The 19748-nt window shown below is 40.5% G+C and overlaps 1 protein-coding gene across 1 annotated transcript; it reads left to right on the plus strand.

The window, feature by feature from the left end:
* Nucleotides 1-10863: 10863 nt before the first annotated feature.
* Nucleotides 10864-19256, plus strand: SNX20 (sorting nexin 20). Its single transcript, XM_061369821.1, has 4 exons — nucleotides 10864-11162; nucleotides 13076-13253; nucleotides 14872-15023; nucleotides 18244-19256. The coding sequence occupies exons 2-4, from the start codon at nucleotides 13088-13090 to the stop codon at nucleotides 18910-18912; spliced, it is 987 nt and encodes a 328-aa protein (XP_061225805.1). The 5' UTR covers nucleotides 10864-11162; nucleotides 13076-13087; the 3' UTR covers nucleotides 18913-19256.
* Nucleotides 19257-19748: the final 492 nt, after the last annotated feature.

Consider the following 19748-nt stretch of genomic DNA (forward strand, 5'->3'; position numbering starts at 1 on the left):
CTAGAGAGGAAAAAAAGTAAAAGAAAAAAGGCAACATGAAACTGAGGAACTACATACTCTTAAGTAAAAGAAAAAGAAGGAAAAAAAAAACAAACAAACCAACAAAAAACCACCACCAATCAGAAAAGCCCTTAAATCTATGACCAGCCCCCACTCACTCTACAGATAAAAATAGTTCAGCAAAATCTTAAAGACACTGAACAGCCTCGAAACAGCCATAGCACTTTTGATCACAGACACATTTCTACTTGTAATTGCTGTGTATTTCCTTTCCTCCTTTAGTTCCTCAAACTAGAGGAAAAGCATAATGAGACGTAGAGAACACATGTAAGTAAAAGGGAAATGAAAACTTAATTTCAGATGAGCAGGAAGAAATAGCCTGCTTGAGTTTACAAACAATACTTTATGGAAGCTTTCTTCTATGAAGATCTTTTCCAGTGATTACTGACAACCTTTTTTTGACAAAGTGTACTGCATCTGTCATCACAGGTAAAATTTTGATTCAGTAAAGTACAAAATTGTGTCAATGTAGCAGAACAACAGAAAATGGACACTTCAGTACTCCATAACAGCCATTTCTTTAGATAAAATAAATTGAGTGTTCCAATAAGCAATAAAGTAATAAAAAAAAGTATGACAATAAAAAATTGCACCAGTATTGCAACATGTAATTTTGAAGAAAAACCTGAAGACTTTTCTTTAGGTCATTTTAGAATGATAAGTCGCTTTAACGAAGTAGAAGGAAATATATCAGTTAATAAAATATGTGCTGGTTGATGAGAAAATGAACATGAGCTGGATTCAGCGTGCACTCGCAGCCCAGAAAGCCAACTGTATCCTGGGCTGCATCAAAAGAAGAGTGACCAGCAGGTCGAAGGAGGTGATCCTGCCCCTCTACTCTGCTCTCGTGAGACCTCACCTGGAGTATTGTGTGCAGTTCTGGTGTCCTCAACATAAAAAGGACATGGAACTGTTGGAACAAGTCCAGAGAAGAGCCACGAGGATGATCAGGGGACTGGAGCACCTCTCGTATGAAGACAGGCTGAGAAAGTCAAGGCTGTTCAGCCTGGAGAAGAGAAGGCTGCGTGGAGACCTCATAGCAGCTTTCCAGTATCTGAAGGGGGCCTACAGGGATGATGGGGAGGGACTCTTCATTAGGGACTGTAGTGATAGGACAAGGGGGAATGGGTTAAAACTTAAACAGGGGAAGTTTAGATTGGATATAAGGAGGAAATTCTTTCCTGTTAGGGTGGTGAGGCACTGGAATGGGCTGCCCAGGGAGGTTGTGAATGCTCCATCCCTGGCAGTGTTCAAGGCCAGGTTGGACGAAGCCTTGGGTGTGATGATTTAGTGTGAAGTGTCCCTGCCCATGGCAGGGGGGTGGAACTAGATGATCTTAAGGTCCTTTCCAACCCTAACTATTCTATGATTCTATGTATGTCTATAGTTTAGATCCTTCTGGACAAATGAAGAAGATCCACAGTACCTTAACAGGACTTGTTTACTTCTAAAGATGACAGAAAAGGGTAGCATACAAGTTAAGAATATATTTGTCATGTGATTTTTTTCTGTTAGTAACCCGTGACATCAGAGTTCGCATTCAGTTAAAGGAGATTCTCAATTATTTATGCATTTAACTTCAGTAAATAAAAAGCATATACTTTTTGTCCTCCTGCCTCCTCTTTCTACCCTGTTCCTCCGTATCTTTTCTCTGATGGAATTCAAATATCACAATATCTATTGCTATGCATCCTACTCAGTTTGATCTGAGCTTCAGAAACTAACAGAAAACAATGGAATTTAGTAGTACTGTAATTGTATTCATCATCTGTTTTTAAACAAAAGAGTATTTAACAAAACTCCTTCCCCCAAAGAAAAGCAGCGACAACCAGAGAGGACCTGAAATATACGCAAAGTAGCATCTTTCGCTAGGAATCTACTCATCTGTGCCGACTTGCCAAGCCTCCTGTGAGGCCATTGAAACCCCATAGCCATTCAAATTGGAGACAGGCCACTTCTCACAGGTGCTACGGGGCGGTCAGTGTCATCACCATATTTGGACACTGCTGCTGCAGCAGCTCACAGTAATTATGTTGTTTATAATGTTTCCATCTGCAAAGTAATTAACATCTAAGGGACAAAACCTGGACAGTTTCAGGCCTCACTGAGATGAAGTCTGGCAGACTGTCAATCTGTTTTCAAGTTAAGAAATATTTCGTTTTCCTTTCATTCACATAAATGGGCTTTAATGCTTGTTGGTGATTAACAAGAAAGTCTGATATCAATATTGGATTGAAATAGCAATGTTTTATGTAGATATTGATAAGGAACAGATCTCTCCACCCCCACCCCCCAGACAAAGGAAACAAAATTAAATGACCACTAGTTTTTGTAAGTCTACTCAGATAGTAAAATAGAGTTCTATCCAAGTCCTGTCCTGTTTCCTCCCCTTACTTTTTCCAGGCACTGGGAAAAAATAGATACTGTCTTGCTCTTCACAGCTCCATTTTACGTTCTGAGCTTGCAAAGACTGGTGCACTTACTTAACCTTCCTCTTTGTGAGTTACTCCACAAAGTTAATCAACCTCCAATCCACTGCAAACAAGAATCTCTGACATTATAAGGTTCATGATCTTTCCTATTTCACTTACAGAAATAATTCATTTTAATAAGTATGTACGGAAACAAAATACTAATAGAAGTCTGTTCAAGAGCTTAAATAATAAATTTTATTTTATTAAAAAGATATTATTTTATCTATTTTTTAATAAGCATACTCTGCTTGAAAGTCAACTGCTTCAATATCACACAATCTTCACGTTTAGAAGAATTTTGTGTGAAAATATGTTAACAGCTGCGTTTAGATTACACAATGATAACTTCACATGGCATGGGCAGCCTTTCAAAGTTCTAGTCATCCACACAAATGTTATTAAGCTACTGACTACAGTACCAAAAGGTCTTCCAGTATGAAGAAGTTCATCATCACTACAGAAAATGTCTTCCGTTAGAAACTTATCTAACACCACTATCCCCTACCAAAGAAAATATACAGCACTAAACCCCAAATCCTCTTTTAGAATAACGAAAGTGCTAAATTAGTATTTAGCATAGAAAAGCTTGCTAAAAAGGATATTAAGTTCTGGCAAAGACCAGAAATATATGCCCATAAGCCACTAATTTTAAGATTTTTTTTTTTTCTTTTACAGCCATTTTCCATGGAATTGATTATCCTGCAAGAAAAATATACTGGCTGAACAAACACCACACCTGTACCAAGTTAAGACCAGAATGAACTATTAGACCTCAGTATAAATTAACTTGGGAACCAAATTATGCTTAGCAATAAGTCATCTTTACACTCCATAACATACCAGCAACCATAGATTTTTGTGCATACCAGAGAGTACTTCATCATCACCACGACTGTCTAAGTGTCAGAGCCCGTTCAATTGTGTTTAACTCCACCTACTACCTGAATTATTTTCGTGCACAAGGATTTTAGGGAGCAACAGAAAAAACACAGTTATGACTGCAACACTACATACTTCAGGAAAAAAAGATATTTTAAAAATGTCAGAACTAGGCATAATAACCCACCTAACTGCAAAGCTTCCCTAACTTCCTTTCTTTCTAGTCTTGAGTCACTGCTGTCACTACAGTCATCTCATCATAAAAACAGTTTGCAGTGAAATGAGAACTTTGCGTCTACCCTGGAGTAACCTTAGATGAACTACTACACAGACATGTCTGAATCTGCTATCAGGTTTCAGCATGAACACACAATTCTGTAGCTCTGATTCAGAATATAAAATGAGGAGGCTAAAATAAGTTGTAGTTTCTTACAGAACTTTAAATACCAAGCTTTAAAAAGCCGAGACACAAAGTTATCTTCTTCACAGTCCAAAATTAATTTTCAAGGGAAGGTTAAAACTAGGAGTCAATAAATTTAGCTGCAGCTTAATGTGCATAAAATTACGTAACTGCAATACAAGCCACGAGTGGAAAAAACAGAAACTGTTTCTTCAAAATAGGAGGTGAGATATTGCCCGATACAAATAAGTTCATACTGGCAAGATGATTACTAAAAGAAATGCAACTGGAAAACTCTACTGTTTGCTGTTCTAAATTTGATACAAATATACCACTTCAGAGGAAGAACAAAAGTCACTATCAACCATCGGCATCCTCTGGCATTACTCTATTGGGCAAATACACACCAACGCCCAATCCTCACTGTTGTGCAGGCAACCCCTCTGGCAACGTGATACGCAAGTACCCTCAATAAAATGAAAGACCTGTGCTCAGGTTTTGAACTTAAAACCAAATGACATTTACATTTGCTCAGTAATGGAACACTTAATGGCAAGACTGATATACCCGTTTATAGCCTAGCAAGACAAGATGCGATATATAACGTGCAAGTCACAAGGCTCAACGCAAAGCTAATTTTTTTGAGAGTAATTATTCCCCACCCCCTATCTAGATGATTTTCCACGCCTCTCTGGGCGGCGATGAGCAGAGAGAACCGGACAGCCCCGAAGCACTTATTAAGTCGGAGCAGAAAGCGATCGGGCCCTTAGCGAAGAGCTATCGAGAACGCACAGCGGGGCCAGGCCCGACTACCCACGCCACCGCCTAGCGCGCCCAGCCTGGCCCCGCCGCTGGGCGTCACCGCGCCCCTGACCCGCAGCGACTGCCGCACGTTAGGCGGGGGGTCAACGGGCACAGGAACAGGAGGGAGAGCGGCCTGGCACGGCGAGGCCTCACACCTGGCGCGCCGAGCAGCGTCCCTGAGCAGCGCCCGGCCCCGTGTTCCGTCCGTCACTCACCTTTTCATCCCAGCTCCACACGCATACGCCAGCCCACGAGCCTCTCCCGCCGCCGGCTCACAGCCCCACACCGATCCGTCCCCCGCCTCGTATACCTATCCTCAACACCCAACGAACGCCCCCTGCAACCTCAGAGGACCCTCCCCCGCGCCCCCTCGGCCTCTCTCAGAACCAATCAAAGCGCGCTGCCGCCGCGGCGTCGTAGCACTATTGGCTAAGAGTGGTGCCAGGTTACAGGGCGATTCGGGGATTTCCACCGCATCAGGATTGTATGAGCCGCGGTGGGAGGGGGGGAGAGGGGGGGGGGAGGGCGGGAGAGGGGAGGGAGGAAGGGGGAGGGAGGAAGGGGGTCTGCAAGGCACGGTTGGCGGAACGCTTCCCTGTCAGGGCGCTGATTGGTCAACCAGAGAGCGAGGGCGGGACGTCGGGAGCTATGGCGGGCCTGATTTGACTGCGACAGCGCCTGCGCATGTCTGGTCTCCGTGCTGCTGAGGCTGGTTCTGTGCGGCCAGCGGCCAGCGGCGGTGGGGGGAGTGGGAGCGCTCGTCGTTTAAGCGGTTGGCAGCGGTGGCGTTTACGCGTGGAGAGCTCTTCCTGAGCGACGAATGAGAGGACAAACGCTGGAACAGAGTGTTGTTCAGCAGGACGGCTATGTTTAAGTGCTCTGTTCATGCTTGCAGCATTTCCAAAAGATAACGTTTATTTTTAGAGATGATTTTTTTCAACACGCAGTCTTCTAAATTGGTGCTTTTAAAGCACCATTCTATTTTAAATACACTCTGAAATGATGTGCTGCTAGAAGTGGGCTTCCTTCAAAGAACCATCCTTGGGAAAGCTACCCCGTGTACCTAAGGTGGCTACTATAATGCTGACATACGAATAAACACTTCCATCATTTCTTAGTATCTTTAACATTCCCTTAATATGCGTTTCTGTGTGATTTAGGAATATGTGCAGTTCAACATCCCAAAATGAAAAGTGTTCCAGTCAATGCTATTCCTTACAGATACCCAGGATCTAGAGGCAGTTGGTAAACAGGTCCAACGCACCCCAGCTCAGGTCTGGATGCCCCTCTCTGGGCTGGGAAGCAATGTGTATCACTGCCACAGGTCTTGGCAGGCAGCTGGGAAGGCACAACACAGACTTTGGCTGGTGCAGACATGAGCAGGATGGAAAGGATGTGGCCTGAGTGTCAGGAACCAGTGGGAGTTCTTTGGAAACTCCTGAGGAAACTGAGATACTATCTGTTATGGAGTCAGTACTGACACTACTCATTTTGTTTAGTCACTTAAAGCGGGAGTGAGTTTTAAAGGCTCATTTTGGTTTTGAAGAATAAGGAGTAGTGGAAAGCCAGTAAGGTAAGAACGTGGCGTTTCTTCTCTCTGCAGAAGGGCACCGAGTTATCCGCGGCTATGCTCTGATGATCCTCGAGGTGGCTGTCTACACATAGCAGCTGCATTTCCCGCTCCTCGTAGCGCTGCCTTTTATCCTACTGCAGAATGCATTAGCATGTCTGCTGTAAATCCTGAATCATAGAATCTTTAGGGTTGGAAAGGACCTTAAGATCATCCAGTTCCAGCAGCCCTGCCATGGGCAGGGACACCTCACACTAAGCTATGTCCCCCAAGGCTCTGTCCAACGGGGCCTTGAACACTTGCCAGGGATGGAGCATTGAGAACTTCCCTGGGCAATCCATCCCAGTGCCTTACCACCCTTACAGTAAAGAACTTCTTCCTTATATCCAATCTAAACTTCCCCTGTTTAAGTTTTAACCTGCTACCCCTTGTCCTATCATTATGTTTACATTTGGGGTATAAATAAATTACATAGAATGCAACTCTAAGCCTGAGTACACCGTAATTACATTTGAGAAGAAAAGGGGACAGAGACTTTAGAAGACTAAAATATCAAAATACTAGATAGGAATGGCTATGTGGAATACCTAATTATTCAAAACCAACTATTTAAAAACATTTCTCTAGTCCACGTGATTATGTACTTAACTCTCTAGGATTTCAACAGGAAAATTATCACAGACCATTTAGAAAGTGCTTGTGAAACACAGACCAAGTTCATACCCCACTGACTCATAAGGCTCGTGTGACAGCTCTATGTCACCAGCAGACCCCAGCTGAAAGCCTGGCCAAGACTTTTGTTTACTCTAAAGCTCCTTCGTACTCCTGTAGAAGTATAAAGGAGTTTTAGAGTGATAACAGGGCTTTGGCAGCATAAAATGGCTTGCTAATAGTTCTTTCATGTTGAAAACCCTGTCAGTAACACCAGCTTGAGATACTTGCATTAAACAGTGAACTAGTTCAAACCACACTCGGGTTAAAGGAGACATGTTTTGTAATAATAAAGTTTGGTAAACAAGTTTCACTTCAAATGACACTATACAATTAAAGAGTATATAAATAGCATGGAGCAGATTTTTGTACTATGCCAGGATAGAAATATGGTATTCATTTATCACAGCATCACCCCAAAAGTGCAGACTATTCATGCAGAACAGCCAAATTTCTCTGCTGCTTCAAATATGGAAATGGTAGGTATTTATCCAGCTGCATTAATAGAAGAGAAGAAAGGTTCTTGTAGAAGCATCAAAGACAACATTACAGCACTTTCTAAATATTAGTTATGTGATAAAATGGGACTTGAGTAAATACATTAGGTATTTCTGTCTCCTGTTGTTTCTCATCACCTACAGCACTAATGAATGATGTGGTAAAAGAAATAAGGCTTACTGACATAGTTTGGGGCCTGAGAGGGAAGAGCAGCACAAACTCTGAAGCTGCCCGAAGCTGTATTTCTGAGGACAGAAGCTGAAGAGTATTTTGTAATAGGGGTATTATAGCCACATTCTTGAACAAGAATAAGACCCTGCTGTGCCTATAATAAAATGCCAGTAAAATCTGGCAGTAAACTGCAGTTTGTGTGTAACATTGGTTTATCTCACAATTTTTCAAGCTGATACCAGCTTTGTTTTATATGGTTAAATATCGTTCCTGTCTGCATTTATGTAATCTGTCTGACTGGGAACATGGAACTGCCCAAATCAGGATATAACTCAAGGCAGTTTTACACTACTGCAGCTGATTCTTTAACAGTCTAAGCACAAACATGGGTTTTCAATACACGGCATTGCAAGGCTATCTCATCTGGTGGCTGCTTAACAAGTTTCGGACACAGACTTTAAGGTTAGTCTTCCTAAAATGGGTACTTTCATCTTAAATCGGTGGGTAGGACTTAACTTCTATGACAACAACTTCTATGTATCAAGCATTAAGATCTTGACCTTGCCTTGCTCCGATGTTATTGCAGAGCCCTCTTTTTCCATATTCTTTGCCAGATTCATTTTAGCACTGTTCTTTATGTATGCCAAAATCAGTACTTTCACAGAATAACCACTCTTAGTAAGTCAGTGCATGAGGATCCCTTTTTCATCACTATGACATGGTTTTGCACTAAAATTTACCACAGTTTTATGAATAGTCAGATAACTTGATGGTGTCAGTGCACTTGCCCATTTCCCAGAAGGGTATGCTGCCATTGTGAAAATTCCCCTTTTCCACTTCTTAGCTCTTTACATGGTGTTTGACTATTGGAAGTGGAACTGAGAATATTAAAAAGGTACTAGTTACTCATACTGCTAGCAAACATACTGCTAGCAAACACCATTGTATACTGTATAGGTTTTTTGAATGTGCTAATCAAGTAGACATTTAGGAAGTAAAATGCTGCCGGACTACAGGCACTGGGTCCCAGTGAACAGCTGTTTGGACCAAACCCAAGCTTGTGGGAGCAGGGTGAGGAGGAGCAACCTGTGGATGTCATAGCTACTGGGCATGAAAAACACAGTCAGGAACCACCTGTGACCATAACAACTGGCTTGATTTAGGCAGGCAGAATTCTTGCAGAACACCGCTAATTTGTAAGTTATTTCATATTAGTCAGCCATGCTCATAATAACGGCTTTCACCTTTTTTTTTTTTTTTTTTAATTATCCAGGTTCATTTGACTAGGACTTGCTCATTCTGAAATAATTTAGAGATCACACTTGATGTACTCAAAAATATACAATCCTCTTTTAGCTTTATCAAAGGCAGGACAATAGCACTAAGCATCACAAAATAATACATTGCTTTTTGGCAACACATAAATCAACAGATTCAGAATTCAAAGTTCAGATACATCTGTGAACTGTCAGCATAAGTGGAAAACGCACTGAAATCCCCCTTAGTTTTTGCTTACAATTGTAACCAAACCCATAAATCTAACTTTAAAGGAGTGAGCCTTAAGCCAGAAACCCATGCTTTGTCTACACTTAAAAGGGCTGGCTGGTATAGCTACACCTTAGAGCTCTATTGGCAAGCACAGATTTCTTTTCTGGTCTAACTTAAATCATTTTCTGCATGGAACACACTAAACTGGATAAAGGACTCTGCCAATACAACAGCATCTACACTAGGGCTTTTGCCAGTGTGGCTGTAGCTGCATGGGAGTGATTTTTCATCCTTCTGACAGCTATTTTGGCAAAACTTCTATATTCAGACTGTATCCAAGTTAAAGTTGGCATTGTTTTACATTGCAAATAAAGCAGAAGAGAAGCATTACCAGTTTATGGCCCTGGTTTTACATTATTTTAAATTGTTTGTTCTGAAGGAATGTGTAGGGCAGGATCCATGTGGTCCTTTGGATGTTTGCCTCCCACATTTGTGTTGCATTAAAATCACTTAGTTTTTCAATGAGTAAGCTTTGGCAATGGGAAACTTACATTACTAAAACAAGATAGTGTCTGTATTATTCACCCCAGAAATAGCTATTCCAATGTTTCATAGCAAAATTCCAAAGTGAACGGCAAAAAGAAGCATCTGGGGTAAAGGACCCGTGGATTAATGCATCATTCTTCTTCATTTTGCCCACTTCAACACAGAGTTTAAGCATAGGATTCATTTTAGGCACACACATAAGCCCATTCAAATTCAGTAGTCATGTCAGGTATGATTTTGAGCCCAGAAAGCCAACCGTATCCTGGGATGCATCAAAAGAAGCGTGACCAGCAGGTCGAAGGAGGTGATCCTGGCCCTCTACTCTGCTCTTGTGAGACCTCACCTGGAGTATTGAGTGCAGTTCTGGTGTCCTCAACATAAAAAGGACATGGATGTGTTGGAACAAGTCCAGAGGAGGGCCACGAGAATGATCAGGGGACTGGAGCACCTCCCATATGAAGATAGACTGAGAAAGTTGAGGCTGCTCAGCCTGGAGAAGAGAAAGCTGCATGGAGACCTCATAGCAACCTTCTATTATCTGAAGGGGGCCTACAGGGATGCTGCGGAGGGACTCTTCATTAGGGACTGTAGTGATAGGACAAGGGGTAAAGGGTTCAAACTTAAACAGGGGAAGTTTAGGTTGGATGTAAGGACGAAATTCTTTTCTGTTAGGGTGGTGAGGCACTGGAATGGGTTGCCCAGGGAGGTTGTGAATGCTCCATCCCTGGCAGTGTTCAAAGCCAGGTTGGACGAAGCCTTGAGTGAGGTGGTTTAGTGTGAGGTATCCCTGCCCATGGCAGGGTTGTTGGAACTTGATGATCTTAAGGTCCTTTCCAACCCTAACTATTCTATGATTCTGTGATTCTATGATAATGCTTCTTTTTGAACTTTAATTAAGGAGATATTTGAAATTAATAATTTTTAATCACTGTGCAGAGTCAGGATTTCTGTCAGAACTGCAAGTTTAGATAGAGTGAGGCTATTTATTGTGGTCCCATCTGCATTTTCTATTCTGAACTGGATGCTAAGTCTGTAGTTTAAAGATGTCCCAAGGGGCATATTTTTTCCGCATAAGTACATTCACGCATTTGGCTCTTTTTTTCTAACCTCTCTTTTGTTAAGTGTGCTTTTCTGGTTTCAGAAATCCAGGCAGAGAAGTTCTTACTGATTTCGTACTTGTGTTTACTGTTAAAACTCTTTCCTCTGCCAGACCTTGTGTTTGCAGGTGTAGTCCTGAGGCTTGGGTTTGCAAACCTGCCCTTGCTGCTGGAGCTGCACTGTGGGCAACAGGCCGTGCCTCATTCACAGACAGCGCAGGAGCTGTCCGACGCAAATAGGAAACCTCATGCGTAATCAGTCAGCACTGAACCAGTGAGCCAATTGGATGAGGAAGTCTGATTTAATCAAGGCTTCTTCCTTCCTTTTTGTGAAACACAGAATGTGCCTGTTAGAAGAAAGCACAGACATATTTTTCTGCGCTTTGAAAACGCAAAGCAGGCTTGTTGTGACTTTGGACACATTATGCAGGCACCACAACTGAAAGGTCTTCAGCAGTATTCAGGTGGGTACACTGTGCACTTTGGTTTCTGGTGTTACCTATGACTCAATGGAGCAGTTGGACTGGCATCTACCCTGAAACGGAACAGGATGAGTTTCTGTTCAGAGTAAAACTGTGTAATTTGTTGCAGGGGTTTTAAATTGTTTCAACTTTTTTTTTAGTGTATATATATATATATATATACGTAAAAATAAATTGCAACTTAGTTAAAAGAGATTACAGTGATTTTTAGTTGTAAAACTGGGAGTGTTTCTATGAAGTACAGGTAGTTTTCAAGACATATTCAAGGTAGAAGACTTGTATATCGTAATGTTCACTTCTGCATTCTTCTGTTTACAAGTGTGTTGTGTTTCTCTGGTAAATCATGTTTTAAAGAGGTGTTTATATAGAGAGACATGAATACATATTTTATGTATATAAAGTTATGCATATATAAAATGATACTTATTTTCAGAATAAATACTATTGTGCTTATGAGGTTATACCACCTTCAGACAAAGCGTTGTCATTTAAAATTGACCATTTTCAGAATTCTTATTTAATCTACTATATCTAATATTATCTTTACATAAAATATGAATATTTGCAAGTTTATGCTCTTGGGATAAACTGTCATGGTTTTCCAAAGGCTAAGCAGTTAGACAATAAGTGCTACTCTTCATGTTCAGAAAGAAGATCTTAAGAAGGACTAGAAGAACAGTGAGAACTTTTACCTTCTAGTATAAAGTCCAAAATTAAGGGCTTTCATGATGCTCTTAACGAGGATGACATGTCTGTACTTGCTTATCCAAGTTGGGCAAAGGAAGAAGGGTTTCTGTTAGAGGAAAGTGGTTTGCATTTCCGTTATTTCCAGTAGGGAAAGTAATTGCTTTTCATCGTATGGCCTTGCAGTTTGCCAGAAATCAATATGCTTGCTGAAGAGGTTTCCTCACCTTTGTATCCAGCATTGCATAACTGTGTGGTAGAAAAGCGCAGGCAAAATGCTATGTAGCAACATCCCTGTACTAAACCCTCTCATTACTCAATAGCCTCTGCTTGGGCATTAATTTTACATCTATAGCAGGGAGACTTGTTTTTTAAAAAAGTAGTTTGTTTTGTCATTTGATTTTCACCCCTTGGCTGAATTGTGAGCAACATGCTAATGGAAAACAGTACCCCAGGAAAGAGTATACTGTGTTAAGTATTATATCAGCATGTGGTAAAATAGTAGTCCTATCATATCAGAACAGGAATATAGATTTATTACAAGCACAGTATATAAGTTAAAAGGTCAAGTAATGGGAAAATGCTTCTGTACAATGATTAGAAAACTCAGTTCTCCTTCCATCTATAGCCATTGTCAGATTCAGTTGTTTTGTTCTCATAGCACAGAGACAAAACTCTGGAGAGAACTTGAAGCTGTGAAATATGAAAAAAAAAATATCCTGTAGTAGATATTGCCTTTTTTGTCCTACAAGTTGTGATTAAGAACAGATGGCAAGTTTTGGAGTGTTTAAAAACAGTGAATCCTAGCAGTGTAAAGGGACCAGGCTGCTAGCTATACTAATTATCTCCAAGATTTTAGTTCATCTGAACTCATACTTGCAAGCTTAAGGGCAAAATACAGGTAGGAAAAAATCAGCCCCCACTGAAGGGTATGCCAGAATTCTCATAGATAAGAATGGAGTTCCACACCTTATCTTATTCAACATAACTTCTTATGGTTTTCATGTTTAATTTTAATCTGTCAAGAAGATATCTAAACACTTTCAATGGTACCTATCTAGATATTTCTATTTATTACTTTAGTTTTTATGAAAGTGCAGTTGCCCTCCTACAAGTTCACAGAGACCGGTGAGTAAGTCAGTAAAAAAGATTACCAGTCTGGATGCTCTAAAGGCAGGCTACTGAGAAATGTCATTTTTGTAATCTTTCAGTGATTGCTTGCGATGGACCAAGGTTCGCACTGCGCAGCAGAAAGGGAGCTGTTGGAAGCTGTAAACAGGATTACTATGTTTTCTACCACAAGTCCACCTGATAAAGAGCAAAATCAACCCCAAGCTGAAATTTCATGTCAAGTGAAAAAAGAAAACCCAGAAAAAGATGACCTGCAAGGTTGATGCTACCCTTTTATTTTTCATGTAGCTATTTATGCCATTAATCTTTTCTATTAAAACCTTTGCTTTATTTATCTGTAGTCCAGATTTACACTGCTATACTTCATTGAAAATAAGCCTTAATTAAACTTGGACTAATAATGTGGCAGTAGTGAAACAGATGCACATCCTGGTGTATATATACACACACAGAACTTTCCTTTTCTATCTCTTACATGTAAAATGTATACCAGATTTAATTTACATACCAGGGATCAAAATGGTTATTATCAGATGGTGTGTCTCAGGAGTGAACTTTCTTCATATCACAAAATCTGAACTTCTTGACAGTATGAGCAAGGATACCAAGACTGAAGCTAATCTCAAGCAGTAGTCTCTCACATACCCCATGGAGAGGCAGCATTGAACATTCACTATGCCTAAGATTGCAGACATCTGTTATTAAATAAAATATTATGTATAATCCAAAATATATATCATCAAGATTTTCAGCCTGCAAAGATGTCATAAACACCCCCTTCTTCAGGAAAATATATGTTTCATAGAGATTGAGCCAAACCCCAAAGGCCTTGATAATTGAAACTGTATGACCAAATGATTAAGAACATGTAAAGTTGGGGCCAGTAAAGGAATACTGTGGTGCCTTTACAGTTCTGTTGCTGCATCAAACTGTTATCTTCCCATTCATTTGTGGTCATTCAGATCCATTGACTGAATGTTAAATATATTCCAGAGTGACTTCAGCTGACTGCATTGACAGAGACATTATTAATTTGAAATTGGGACTGGTGTACCCACTGAAATACGAACATTCCATTTTTTTATCCACTTTCCTAGCCCATACACCGCCTGTTGAAAACTGTTGTCAGTAGATTTCAAAGACAGAAAATCACCCTTTTGAAAAACTGCAACAAATTCCCCCGTAAGCAAAGTCTCCAACCAGCTGTCCTACATTTTTATATGTGCATGTGTCTATATGTTTGTGTGTGTGTCTGTGAGGGGAGAGAGAGAGGAAGGAAAGGAGGTATATAAAATATTTGCGGCTGAACTGTGGCATCAGCTTAGCTACAAAATAAGAAGAAATGATAATTCTTCCTTTGGCTGAGCTGGATACCCAAGTTTCTCCTGTCAGGTTAGGACATTTGTGTGTTCTCAGCTTTCACCCGTTACTGCACAAGCCCAATATTTGAATAGACTCACTCAGTGTCTGAATGTATGCACTGTATTATCTCCTGCTTTTAGCAGCAAAGTATCCCGGAGAAACATCTGATTCAGAAGACTGAGTCAGCATTTCTTAAGGCTACTTCTGGGAAGGTGAAGCCTACCTCCTGCTCAGACTGTGCCCAAGCTTGAAACCTAGGCATTCAATAATTTTTGTCAGTAATTTTTCTATTACTTTGTGTTATGCAGACTATTTGGTGTCTTTCAAAATGTCAGACCACAATAGCTTTCCTCAAAGAATCTGGACCTGCCTTTATTAGCAGTGAAATCACTTATTTTATGTCTTTAGGTCTTGCAGCAGCAGAAATTCTAGCGTTTCCTTTCACAATAAATGCATAAGTTTTGTTTCCAAATGCAAATGTTATAATCTGAAATACTAAATTTATTGTTTTTAGATTCCAGTGCATCCCTAAGTCCCAACTCTTCAATGACCACTAAGGAGCTTCAGGAATATTGGAGGAATGAAAAACGCCAGTGCAAACAAGTCAAACTTGTTTTTGAAATCCCATCAACCAGAACTGTAGAGCATCACTTATCTAAATATGTGGTAAGCTAAAAAATGAATATGTAAGAAGATCATTAGTTTTTATTCACTCCACAGGGGTCTGTGCAGCACACAGCATGCTTCACTACATGAAAGCCTTACTGAGGGCCAAGTTTTGCAAGCTGTGATCATACTGAGTAGAAAGAACTTGTTATCACTGATCTTATGGGCATAACTGATGGAATCTACCTCTAAAATACCCCTCTGACAATCAGTTCACAACATCTGCAGCAATGGAAACATGATATCATGTGAATTAGTCACTTGAGTGTCCTTAACACCTGGAGGCTTGCCAACCTAGAGGAAATTCACACTAGTATAAAAATATCATAGAATCATAGAATAGTTAGGGTTGGAAAGGACCTTAAGGTCATCTAGCTCCAACCCCCCTGCCATGGGCAGGGACACTTCGCACTAAACCATATCACCCAAGGCTTCGTCCAACCTGGCTTTGAACACTGCAAGGGATGGAGCATTCACAACCTCCCTGGACAACCCATTCCAGTGCCTCACCACCCTAACAGGAAAGAATTTCGTCCTTATATCCAACCTAAACTTCCCCTGTTTAAGTTTTAACCCATTACCCCTTGTCTTATCACTACAGTCCCTAATGAAGAGTCCCTCCGCAGCATCCCTGTAGGCCCCCTTCAGATAATGGAAGGCTTCTATGAGGTCTCCACGCATCCTTCTCCAGGCTGAACAGCCCCAACTTTCTTAGCCTATCTTCATATGGGAGGAGCTCAAGTCCCCTGATCATCCTCGTGGCCTCCTCTGGACTTGTTCCAACAGTTCCACGTCCTTTTTATGTTGAGGACACCAGAACTGCACACAATACTCCAGGTGAGGTCTCACGAGAGCAGAGTAGAGGGGCAGGATCACCTCCTTCGACCTGCTGGTCACGCTGCTTTTGATGCATCCCAGGATACGGTTGGCTTTCTGGGCTGCAAGCACACACTGAAACCGGCTCATGCTCATTTTCTCATCGACCAACACCCCCAAGTCCTTCTCCGCAGGGCTGCTCTGAATCTCTTCTCTGCCCAGCCTGTAGCTGTGTCTGGGATTGCTCTGACCCAGGTGTAGGACCTTGCACTTGTCATGGTTAAGCTTCATGAGGCTGGCATCAGCCCACCTCACAAGGTTGTCAAGGTCACTCTCTATATTGTTGGACTTCCACTGAGCTAGCCTGCCGTAGCAGCTGTATTGCATTTGTATAATTTCATCATCAGAGATTTATGTTAGCACAAGTGCAAAATTCTTTGATGTTGACAAAGTCTAAGACACCCTCCAGCTAGGTTGCTTGGGATCAGTCCCCTTACCTATATAGAGCTCCATTAGATGGCACATTTCTGTCATATTTTTAAGGTGAAGCATGAGTATGAGGGACAGAACAAGCTGGATTTTTGTATCTTTACTCACAGTACTGACACTTGTTTTTTATTTCTGGTTCTGCTTCTGTCCTTCAGGGGGACTGAAGAGACTACAGCAAGTCTCTTTCAGTATTCTTGTGAAATAGAGATGTTTTCCTTGTTTGCAAGGACCCCTGAGATCTGTAGATGAAAAATGCTAAGAATCATACTAGTTCCTGATACGGGGTGGTGCAGCTTGGTAGAATATGGAGCAGGTAAAAGTTTGGGAGACTGTCCTATGACCTTGTTGCATGCTATACACACCTGTTTAGGTGCTGCCATACTTGCATACACTCAGTAGTATCTAGTTTGGTGATTAGTTAAAAATTATTTTAGTATAACTGTATGAGAACAAGAGTATGATTCAGTATATGTGCAAGTAGTTAGGCTTAGCCATAAGTTACATGCCTAGGCAAAGATATGTACATTACAACAAAATTGAGCCAATTTGAATGATTATCTAACTAAATGGTATTTCAGCCCTCTTTCATGCATACTCCACAAAGAACAAGTACTTGTAAATTATTCACTTAGCTGCCCTTGATAAAATGATAGCTTAAAAAATTGCTCTTATCATTGTTTTGGATACGCATCAGGCATATATATACTTTTCAGCAGGGAGTAGGAAAAAAGTATAGGAAAATGTCACAGTGCTTACAAGTTAAAAGAGCTCAGGGAAGTCAGCTCAAATTTAGAAACCTTTCAAAGAGCACCTGTAAAGATCATTTATGAAGATTAAAAGAGATAATTTCTTTTTAAGGAAAAACAAGGAAGGGAATCAGACAGAGAATAATGTTGATATTGGTTTGCACTCTTCAACAGCAGCAAAGGAAACAACTGGCATGAGTACAATGGCTCCAGTTTTTGTATAATTTAATGAGAAAAGGGTTGAGTTGAATATGAACCTGGTCATTGTGTTGAAGCTAGCAAGGTCAACTGTCCATGTCCTTAGCTGGTGTGCAGTGATGCAGTTAAGTGGCCCTCAGTGGAGCTCCACTGGTTTACACACATCATGGATTTGGCAAATCCTCAGCATCATTGTACTTGCATCAGAACCAGAAGAGACTCTATTTGTACATCACATAACACACAAATTTATTTTGCATCAATTTTTCTAATATCACATTTATTATTGTCATTTTGAGGGTAGTGAAGAGCTGAGGAGACATACTATTGAGTACTGTTAATGTGGGACAGCTTTTCTGTTAGTGAAGGGTTTTGGATGGCAAACAGATTGCTGTAGAAATGTCACTCTTTTTCATTATTTATATGCCAAGTAAGTTTTGAATAACAGGACAATGATTTAAAAGGGAGAAAAGGCTTTGGAGTTGCTCCATCTTATTTTTGCACACACCAAACATTACTGCCAAATACTCCCTCTTCTTCCACAGAATTAATAATAACCCCAGATCCCTAGAAATGTCTGATACAAACTGCATTTCTGAGTATTACAACCAATGTAAAATAGATTATATTCAATTTTAAGTCTGGGAAATACATTCAGTCCACTGTAGATGATTGATTGCAGCAGCTATGGCTGTTATAAACAAAATTCAGCTACAGAAATGCTTTGTAAGTGGCTTTACTTGTGTCAGCCTGCTGCTAATTTACCGTTCCCAGCACCTTGCCAGATGGGATCTGTTAGTGCATTACAACTTACTTACATGCTAAGGCTAAATTTGGTGACAAAAGTATAGCACAACAGGAGGTGGGAATTATTAATTTGATGGCTGCAGATTTTAAAGCAGACAAAATCTGAGTGCACTTAGGCAAGAGTGGTCCTTCTTATGCTTGTTTTTCTGTTTCATTGCGTTTAGATGTATAAAATCATCATTCTGCAAACAGGGAGTTTTGACAACAACAAGTCTGTAATTGAACGCCGTTACTCAGATTTCGAGAAACTACACAGAAATCTGCTGAACGAGTTTAGTGAAGAAATGGAAGATGTGACCTTTCCCAAAAAAGCTCTGACAGGGAACTTCACAGAAGAAATAATCAATGAGAGAAAATTAGCCTTCAAGGACTACCTGAGACTTCTATATTCTATGAAATATATCAGAAGATCAAAAAAATTTATTGATTTTTTAACAAGGCCAGAGCTTCAGGAAGCATATGGGTGCCTGCGGGGTGGCCAGTACACCAAAGCTTTGGAAATCCTGTTAGAAGTCATTGGTCTGCAGGCAAGGCTGACAAGAGGCAACCCTGTCTCAATTGTCCCTACTCTCTGTGCCATAGTGGTGTGCCATAAGGACCTGGAAAACCCAGCAAGTGCCTTTGAATATGGAGAAAAAGCTCTGTCGCACCTTTGTGTACATACTAGCCACAGGTATTACATTCCATTGTTAGAAACAATGATCACTCTGGCATATGAACTTGGCAAGGATTTTCTGTCTTTTCAAGAAAAACTGGAAGAATGGAAGGCAAAAAAGGATCCTATTCGTATTTTTACCCTGAAAGAACTTGCAGTTCGCGAGTATGTACAATGAACACACGAAACAATTTCTTTAAAGAGCAAAGCTGTCAACTTCTTTTCCTGAACACAAGCTTTTGAAAGAATAAGAACTGGAAATTACCTGTTTGGGTAACATAATATTGCATTAATAGAAAAAAAATATATATTTTTCATGTTCAGAAGGGACATTTACAGGTATGTTGGAAAGTAGTATACTTACTCTACAAATATGAAGAGCACTTGAGCTTATTAAGGTTTTTGGAAACAAATTTGCAACAAAAAATCATTTATGATTTGCTTATTTTGAAAGTAGCCTATTTCATGTGAAAAGTCAGAATAGGGAAATAAAATTAAGAAAGCCCTTAAGAATCTGCAGAATCAGAGGCATTTCTTGCTTATGTGGAAACTTTTCAAGAAGAGAAACAAACACCTTCTCAGGCAATGCAATCTAGAGGATCCATCTTCAATACACTGGTTTTTTAGTCCTCCAGCTGAAGCCTTGTCAAACAGCACTTTGCCTTTTCTGAGAATGTTGGGATTGGTCCTGTTCCCACTGAAGTCAATTGCTGAGGGCAGGAGGACCTAGGGGTAAGGTTTACAATCAAATTTGATAGGAGCATGATATACAAGCAACAATCATTCTGTAAGAGATGAGGGAGTATGCTTCATTTCCCTTTTGTAGCTAATGCAGTTTTATAACTTTCATTGAAGGCACATTATTGTTTGGGGTGATCTTTAAGTAAGATTTTCTATCTGTCCAGGATAGAAAATTCCTGCCACGTGTGCTATATACATAATGCAAAAAAACCACAGAGGAGTGCTGTTGGGGAAAGCATCTAGCTAATATAATGTTAGCATTTAATTGTACTG

Source organism: Neopsephotus bourkii, unplaced genomic scaffold (genome assembly GCF_033783945.1).
Source record: "Neopsephotus bourkii isolate Nb327-2 ecotype Australia unplaced genomic scaffold, CSIRO-AGI_Nbou_v1 NB_13, whole genome shotgun sequence".
In the NCBI taxonomy this organism is placed as follows: Eukaryota; Metazoa; Chordata; class Aves; order Psittaciformes; family Psittacidae; genus Neopsephotus; species Neopsephotus bourkii.

What these genes read in the sequence shown, in the direction of transcription:
- SNX20 (XM_061369821.1), top strand. Translation starts at nt 13,088, where the DNA reads ATGGACCAAGGTTCGCACTGCGCAGCAGAAAGGGAGCTGTTGGAAGCT. An exon ending in AGAAAAAGATGACCTGCAAG is followed by an intron (nt 13,254 to 14,871) that starts GTTGATGCTACC and finishes TATTGTTTTTAG; the next exon opens with ATTCCAGTGCATCCCTAAGT. An exon ending in ATCACTTATCTAAATATGTG is followed by an intron (nt 15,024 to 18,243) that starts GTAAGCTAAAAA and finishes CATTGCGTTTAG; the next exon opens with ATGTATAAAATCATCATTCT.